Below are 8,568 nucleotides of genomic sequence, written 5' to 3'. Positions count from 1 at the left end.
AAATTCAGATATCACCATCATTGGTGAATAATGCAAAGCAATAAACTCAGTATTTTCACTTTTTCCAAAACCCACCCTGATTTATCCGTCATCCCCCCCCAAAACTATTTCCCTATTTCCCCCCACTGCAATGTCTACATTTTAGATTATACATAATGAACTCAATTACTTCAGTTTAGCTTATAGCTCAAAATCAAATCACACTACAAAGACCTGCAAACAATAAACAAGACAAATCATGTTCGATGTCTTTTATTTTCTGTACAAATAGACAAGACTTTGTATAAACTGTACAAACTTCACATGCCAGAGATTAAACAAAAAAGGAAAATAGCACGGAATACAAAAGAAAATGTGTAACCCAAGAAAGTAAAATTCACTGTGCATATGTACAATTTATAAATTATATCACCAATACTCAATGTTTTTGTCTGGTTGAGGGCAGGAGGTAATAATCAGACTATACACTAAGGAATAATTAAGTCTTCTTGCGTTTCTCCTGGGTTTGAACTCCACCTGGACAGGAAACTGCTCGGGTTCCGTCGACTCATTCCAGCTCGGTGAAGCGAGCGAACATGGCTTTGCGGACGGCGTCTTTGTACGTGTCCGAGGCAGAGAGGGTGTAGTTGGTTCCTTTAGTGCCCAGGCCAGCTCCCTTCGTCCTCAGCTGTGCCTGAAGAGGAAAGCCACACAGCTTAGTAACTTTGAATTTTACATGCGTACTCGTTGCCGACAGTCTTGGGGTGGGGGGGGTACCTCGATTGGCGTCGTGATGCCCTGCTGGTTGCGACCAAGACCTTTGCCCTCCTTCCAGCCCATGGCCTGCAGCATTTTGTTCCCGATGTTGTCACTGTTAAGGCCGTCTTTAGTGGGCTGCTCGTAGTTTCTACACACACACACAAGTCAGCTCCATTACATTTTGCTCAGAGAAAACAAAACAAACACGAGACGGTAAAATAAAACCGATGCTCACATGACTGGCGCTGGCTGGTTAAATTTCTTCTTTTTCGGCGCCGGGGGTTCCGGGATGCCGTATTTTTCTCTCCTCTCCGCTGCTCTGTCTCTGTATTTCGACTGTTCAAGCAGGGAGACGCAAACATTTCCCATTTTAAGATGCCGTCCCGCCAATAACAACGTTAATCATCAGTGATTTGGGTCATTTTCAATCAAAGCCGAACCTCCGTCTCTTTCCTCTCCAGCTCCTCCAGCTCTGCTTCGGTCATTTTGGTTCTGCGGAGAACTTCCAAGTTTTTCTGCAAGAGACCGCCGGCGGGTTAAAGACGACCTCCTGATGAGAACTGTGCATTTTAAACACTGATAATGAGAGGACGTGGGGCATTACCTTGTGGAGGTCAGAAAGCTGCTGATGTCTAACTAGACCTTCTTTGTTGGGGAACTGCCGTCGACACAGCAAACAGGCCATCTTCTTCCAGTCGGTCAGCTTGTCCTGGATGGCGTCGAAAGAATCCAGCTCTGCTGCTGCTGCCGCCGCCGCCGCCGCTGCTGCTCCTCCTTCTTCAGGGTCGCTGTCGCCGCTGTAGGCCGCCACCAGGGCACACTAAACACAACATGGAGAAACAAGAATTTGCATTAGTGCAAATTAAGACAAGAATATGAGGAGTATATTGGTAAATCCATTCAGATGTCTTATAATATTAGCTGAAATTCAAAAAACAACAACAGGCCAACAACCTTGGAGGTGCTGACAGATGTGGCTGGTATTTCCTCTTCAGGGCCCCTCAGCATCTCTGGCATTAGTCTCTCTAGACCTGCCTGCTGTAAAATCAGACAAACCAGATTAAAAAAAATGAAAAAGTGCGAGGAAAATGTTCACAGTGCACAATCGTTTGTAGTGAATCTATATGATATACCTTCTTTTCGAACAGTGTGTATCCAGCATCAGCTGCGGCTGCTTCCCTCCTCTCTTCTTGACTAACTGGCTGAAAGCTGCCCTTGAAGTTTTCTTTCTGCTTGTTGAGACTTTTAGCCCATCGCTCCATGTCTTTAGCGATCTGAATGACGCAAACAGATTTAAATAAAGTAAATGATATACGACAACCAGTAAAAGGTTTCGTAGACACGTTTGTTGCAGGTTTTATAGCACAGTACCTGCTGGGCAGTCTTGCTTTTGGGCTTGTCCTTTTTCTCTTTGCCTTCTTTTGGCTCTTTGCTGCCGGACGCTGCAGAGCCACTTGCTGTATTGTCATTTTGTCCAGGGACGGCGGTGGCCGGAGCGGGGACGTACGTCTGCTTCTCGATGTCCCAGTACAGATACTGCTGCGTCTGAGAGTTGTAGTAATACTGAAACGCAAAAGCAGCAGGAGGTGCGATCAGACCCATCCAAACTCTCACCAACCCTGCTGAAAGCTGAAAACGTGAAACATGAAAGCTGCTGCTTACATGCGTGGTTGGGTCGTAGTAGAGGCCGGTTTGAGGATCGTAATAGTAGCCAGAGGACTCGTCGTACTGGTAGGCAGATATATCAGGACCAGCTGTGACGTGTTAAAACACGATAATTGAAACAGTTACAAAAACGCTATTTTGCAAAACACAGGATGCGAATTTTGAGACGACTGAGCCGTTGTTGATCGTTGTTACGTCCATACCTGCGTTGGGGTCCAATGTCTGTCCAGAGGCTGCGCCGGCAGCATTAAGAGCAGCAGCGGCAGCAGCAGCGACAGCGATGGGCGGCAGAGATGCAGCTTCAACACCAGAGAGAAGTCCAGTCTGGGGTTTACCCTCCAGCTGCTGAGCAAGTGGCAATGCCTACAATGAAAGTAAAGGTCGTTTGGTCATTGGAACAACAAATATAAGAGATACAGTGTAAATGCTGAAAGAAGAAGAAAAAAAGAAGAGTTGAATTACCTGTACAGCAGGCTGTGCAATGATATGGGGCTGATAGACTTGTGCATGCTGTGAGATCACAACCCCAACTGCAGCTGGAACGATCTTCACACCCGGGGCAGCTACATTTTAAAAGCAAACATTTAAACACTGACTCTACTTGGCAAAAGGATGCAGGTTTGAACATAAATCCAGCTGGACAACTACTACATGAAAAAGTATTAATCTATGACGATGTGTTTATGAAGCAAAGAATGCAGTGTACCTCCAAGAATCCCATTTCCCTGAGAGGTGCTGGCTCCTGCTCCTTGCTGATAGAATGGCTGATAGTCCTATTAAACAGTGAAGGAACATTATCAGGAAAGAAGTACAGCGTCATGTCTCCGGTCTGGAGTCAGTAAGCCGTTACAATGTCCTGAAACTGCCACTAGATGTTCCTACAGAGCAACATTCTACTGAAAGATGTCTTGAGCAGTTTGAACCTCTGAGCTCCACTGACCTGTGAGAGTGGAGCGTAGCCCTCTTGCAGGTAGCTGTACTCCGACATTCCGTCTGTGCTCTGCTGGGGCTGATAACAAAAAGGGAGTTTTAAATCACGTCAGCACTGGGACGTGACCAATGACGGGACGCGGGTCGGAACGGAATCTACCTGGGTTGAAGACCACTGGGCTGCAGCGATGGCTGTGCTCGCCACAGAAAAGGCACTGACACGATTTCCATCGGGGAGCAAAAGATCCCTGACGGAGGCAAGAAGCAAAGATGAGCGATTATTCCGTCTTTGCATATTTATGAAAACAGCCAGTTTGAGCAATAGCACAAATTAAAAAAAGAAAAAGGATTCAAAGAAGCCAGGATGAAGTTTGGTACTCACTTTCTCGCACTCTTGGCATAATCCACCCCGATTGTTTTGCCATCGAGTTTGAGGGGAGGCTGCAGCCCCTGTAAAATGGTGAGCAGCTGAGAGGCCTCCTGTGAAATACATTAAAATTACAGACTTAGTGATCAAACTTAGGTTTTTTTCCCCCCCTTTTGCCCTGTACATGTTGGAGGACACTTTACCAGAGGGGAGGACAGCTGCACAAAGGCAAAGCCCCTGTTCTGGCCTGTTTGCTTGTCCTTGATGAGGCGAATGTTGTTAGCGGAGAGATTAGCGTACGGTGCCAGCGCCGTCATGATGGCTTCCACTGTCGTCATAGGAGCGATATTTCTCATTATGATCGCTGTAAGAAAGGACATTTAATGGTTAGGAAAACCCCACAATGTACGTTTCATGTCAAAAACAGGTCATCTAAGGAAAAAGAAAACGTTCTTACTGTCGCCATAGAAGTCTCCAGTAGGTTGAGTTTCAGAAACTCCAGCATTGTTGCTTGTTTCACTTTCTGTCGAGAGAATGACAGAAGTAAGACGTGCATTAACATAAAAACTTCTGAGACACATTATTAAAGAACTGGAGCTGAGGTTTAAAGGTGGTGTCAGAATGATAGTAAACTACACCTTCCTGTAAGCTTTAGCCTTGTGTACTGATCAAGACGTCGTGACAAAAAGAAAACACCCATGCTGTTATGTCTACACCCTTTAGCAGTATCTGACAGGATTCCACATCAACCTAGGGTTCCTCATGTTTGTTATACTCCAGCACAGTTGCCTCAGGCTGCCCGGATGTCTGCAGTCAGTGGCCTCTCGTTGGTTTAACTACTTACCAGCTTTGGCTGCTCCACACCTGAAGCACTTCAGCCTCCTCCGGAAATTGTACAGGCCACACTGCAAGTAACCGTTCACATCATTTTGATTATACACCTACTAAAGCCCTGGACAGTGCTGCCTGAGAGAAAAGGCATGTTTTTTTTGTCTGTTTGTTTTTATTTTATTTTATTGTTGCCGCATACCATACTTACTTGAGTCACAGCCTAACCTGCACCACTTCACCAAATGTAGGCGTGTCAAAAATGATGCTAACATCGCTACAAAATTGTATCTTTCATGCCTATCTTGTGTAAGTGTGTGTGCAGTGTTCTGATGAGGCATTGTTTGCATGATGCAACCGTGATTCATGAACTTACAGTGCCGCAGAGCCAGTCTTCAAACTTGTTTCGGGGGTGACTGTAGTGCATGTCCACACTTTTGCCTTGGATGGTCAGACGTTTCTGAAAAAGGAAAATCAAATCATTCAAATGTTCATGGCGAGTGCTGGTCTCATCAACAGAGCTAGCAGTTTTGGAAGGGAGAGAAGGGGGAGAGGGGCCCCCAACAGATAGCCTTTGAGTTAAGACAGGCACATGGTGTGTATGTGAGCATGGTGTATGGTGCTCTTTAAGTGTTTGGGACCCGTGTGCCCAGGCTGAGCTGGAGCAGAGTGTACCATGTGCTCTTTACAGACATTTTTGTATGGGATTTCCACAAAAAAATGTAAGAGGAGAAAATTTCTTGGCAAAAAAAAACAAAAAAAAACAAAACACAAAAAACCAAACAAAAATAAAACGAAAGAATAAAATCCTTTTCTACTGAAGGGCAGGCCTCACACAGTAAGGTGATACTGCGCTTTGAAAATATTCTTCATAAGGCCCTGATCAAGATTAAGCTAGAAGCAGATAACTAGAAAAGATGACCTTAAGAACTGCAAATTAAATCTGCAGCTGCCACTGGCTAACTTAAGGACATACCTATCAAATGACTACGTTGTATATCCTAAAAAAAACAAACATTTTCTCTGAGATACTCATTTCAATCCATGAGAGTTTATCTGTGCAGTTTCCACACCAGGTAATCAGTACATTCTGGTGGCCTTTAGGTTTTTTTTTCTCAGATCCCCAAGATTAAAACTAGACTTGGCGATTGTGAAGCAACCTGATTGGTCTCCATCCATCGGGTAGCATCTTGCAAGTGATAAAAGTCCACGAAGGCGAAACCACGGCTTATACCTAGAGACAGCATTCAAATATAGACGGGAGGCGTGTTAGTTAAGAGTCCATGGGCATATTATTCAAACTCTTCCACAAACTGCTTCACGACCCAGGCCCAGTTTGGTACACAACAGGCCGCTCCTTAGGAGTTACATCATTGTAAGAAAAAGACTTGTTGAACACTACTGTTCGAACCACACTCAACAAACGAGTGTGTCTGCCAACTGACTTGATAGCTTTTACTAATATTCTTACTTACCTCCGACTGATTCACAACGTCCTGCAAGGGTAGGATCAAAATCTCATTCGTTTCAAAGTAGCTGATATAACTCTCTTAAAGGGAAAATGGGTCTGAATGGAAGCAGATTGGCCCTATGGTCAAAGAGAGGGGGGAGGTCACGGTCCGTCATTCATCTGGTTCTCACCTGTTTTCTTTTTCATCAGTCTGACATCCACTGGCTGGGGTCCCTCCAGCTGGTCTATGGCAAAACAAATCTGAAAGGCAGCAACAGATCACATCTTAGAATGATTGACAGTTATTATCAAGGAGGCTCTTTATCTCACGACGCACAGTAAGATCACACAAGAAAAGTTCCAGGAGGTCAAGCAAGTTTAAAAACTTACATCATCCTCAGTGATATGAGGCGACAGACCCCAGAGCATGATGGTCTTGCTTTTCTTCTCCTCTCCTGGCTCCCTTCTGTAATCCTGCTCTGGGTAGTCACCATCTGAGTGATAACCATCTTCTGATCTATCACTATTGCGTCTTTTTCTCTCTCTCTGCTGTTAAAAAAAATACAACAACCATATACACGTGTAAATACATTAAAAAAAAAAAAAAAAAACAGCTGTTAAAAACCACCCCGAGAAAAGCAAAAACATTAACGAAAATAAGTACCTCTGGGCTGTCTCTTGATCCTCGGCGATCACCTTCGTAACGATCACTTCGTCGGTCGTCTCCCCAGCGGCGCGTGTTGTGATCACGCTCTGGGTCCCTCTCTCGTCTGTCACGCCATTCGGATTCATCACGGGATTGATCAGAACCATATCTCCCACTGCGCTCGGTCCGGCTAATCCTTTTAAGAGGGATGTTCAACTTTACTTAAGGATATCCGTCAATGGGTCAATACACGCTGCTGTATGAGGAAACTTTTAATTAGGTGCGGACTGTGGTTAACACCTAATTATTCATCTCGTTGGTGTCGTCACTGTAACCAAAACTACCATAAATCAAAGATAACGTGCAAATTGTACACACTATTATCATTCAGTCTGTTAGATGTGACATTACCAGCAGAATGGAACAAAAACATTACGAGGTCTGGATTTGCTTTGTTTGGGGTAAATATGATTTCAATGACGGTAGATGAGGCCTAGAAAATACAATCTACTCCACTGTGACACGATGGCCTCCTCTGCAAATGGATCCACAAGAGGGTAGCGTTTTAAAATCAATCTTTACACTTTCTATCCATGATGTGTTAAAACTGTTTCAACAATTGACTCCTAGGTGAAATTACAATTCAACGTCAGCTCTGACGAAGGAAATTGTTACGTCACTCGATCAACACTAGCTTACATTTTAAATTGAGAGATTGCTTTTTTTTTTTTTTTTACACACGAAGCGTTTTGTTTACAATAAAACAGTTGCCTGAAATAAAAAAAAAGAGCCACACCTAGCAGGACGATCGACGTTTGCAATAAACATTCCCACTCACCTTTTATCGGCGCCCATGTTTTTTTTTTCTTAACTCCGCACTCACACGACCTCTATGGGGCAAAAACACAAAATCGCACAGCTTTAATCAACGTATATTAAGTTGAACATTTCGTGACTACCAGATTAAACACAGACTGACTCGTGTTACGAGGAATTTTGACGCTAAACGACAGCTGGCACAACTTTAATGACTGCAGACGGAAACATGGAGCCCGTTTGGATCGGCGCTTGACAAATGGGACACAACTTGAATTGAAAAACAACGACACTAAAGAGAGGCGGGGTGAGACGCTTCAGACGACAATTCAGTTACAGGGAACTCACCGGTGCAAGTTTGCTGATTAAAAAAAATATCGCGAAGTATGTATTTTTCAAAGTATCAGGAAAACAATTGGGTGAGAAAATTCATCTCACGTCCAAGGACTTCACTCGGCAAAGGCTGCTTCTTTATCCCAGAATGCACTGCGGTAGAACCCAATGCATTGTGGTGATTGTGTTTTTTTGTCCTCGGTTTACCTCGCAGGCACACATCGGTGCTCAGCAGTTTGTCGCTTTTTCTGTGACTAACCTATCATATTTTGGATCAACGTCGAAAAAGAAATGAACAAAAAATTATGTTTTGGGGTTTTTGAAGACGTGTGGATCAAATGCATTTGTATGTGGATAAAGTCAAAGCTTTCTGCCTGCGAGGCAAAGCAGAGGAGCGCGTCAACCCACTTGTAACTTATCCACCATTTTACTAGATGCTTCTTTTAATCTTTTTGTAACGAAAAACTGTTTTCACCTTATTTAATACCTAGAATCTACGTGTTCTATACATCCCATCAATGATCAAGTCAAACAACTAACATGTCAATTTTATAGAGAACAAACCTCCAGCTCACACATTCACTGTTGGAACCATGATGAGCTCTAACATAGGGAAAACACTTTAGATATGATCCAATATTATTTAACATTTATTGCACCATCGGTGCTACTGCAGTTTTCTGCTGCAGTTCATGTTTGTGTGGCTGTAGCAAGAAAATAATTTCCAACTCAATATAACTTTGTTTTTACAACAGGACAAAGGGGATGTAGTGTTTTTAATTATAAATACTGCAT

At 43.7% G+C, this 8,568-nt stretch overlaps 1 protein-coding gene across 1 annotated transcript; it reads right to left on the bottom strand.

The window, feature by feature from the left end:
- Positions 1-236: 236 nt before the first annotated feature.
- On the bottom strand, positions 237-7,913 carry rbm5 (RNA binding motif protein 5). The gene is made up of 25 exons (XM_080494946.1): positions 7,789-7,913; positions 7,463-7,514; positions 6,643-6,820; positions 6,369-6,527; positions 6,170-6,239; positions 5,689-5,762; positions 4,905-4,988; positions 4,545-4,605; positions 4,158-4,223; positions 3,904-4,064; positions 3,716-3,813; positions 3,494-3,581; positions 3,344-3,412; positions 3,110-3,176; positions 2,866-2,966; positions 2,607-2,766; positions 2,401-2,492; positions 2,110-2,301; positions 1,872-2,012; positions 1,693-1,776; positions 1,343-1,558; positions 1,179-1,253; positions 974-1,074; positions 757-886; positions 237-673 (listed from the first exon to the last, which is right to left on the bottom strand). Exons 2-25 carry the CDS (start codon positions 7,477-7,479, stop codon positions 548-550), a joined length of 2,610 nt encoding a protein of 869 aa, XP_080351072.1. The 5' UTR covers positions 7,480-7,514; positions 7,789-7,913; the 3' UTR covers positions 237-547.
- Between the last annotated feature and the right edge of the window lie 655 nt (positions 7,914-8,568).

The sequence above is a fragment of the Blennius ocellaris genome (assembly GCF_963422515.1).
Source record: "Blennius ocellaris genome assembly, chromosome: 4".
Classification (NCBI taxonomy): Eukaryota; Metazoa; Chordata; class Actinopteri; order Blenniiformes; family Blenniidae; genus Blennius; species Blennius ocellaris.
The sequence above is the reverse complement of the archived record's forward strand: the minus strand, read 5'-3'. Positions and strand labels throughout refer to the sequence as shown.

Excerpts from the sequence above, each read along its gene's own strand:
- rbm5 (XM_080494946.1), bottom strand. Across the intron at positions 4,989-5,688 it reads GATGGATGGAGACCAATCAG|AAACGTCTGACCATCCAAGG; the intron begins GTTGCTTCACAA and ends TTCCTTTTTCAG. Across the intron at positions 2,493-2,606 it reads GACATTGGACCCCAACGCAG|CTGGTCCTGATATATCTGCC; the intron begins GTATGGACGTAA and ends AACACGTCACAG.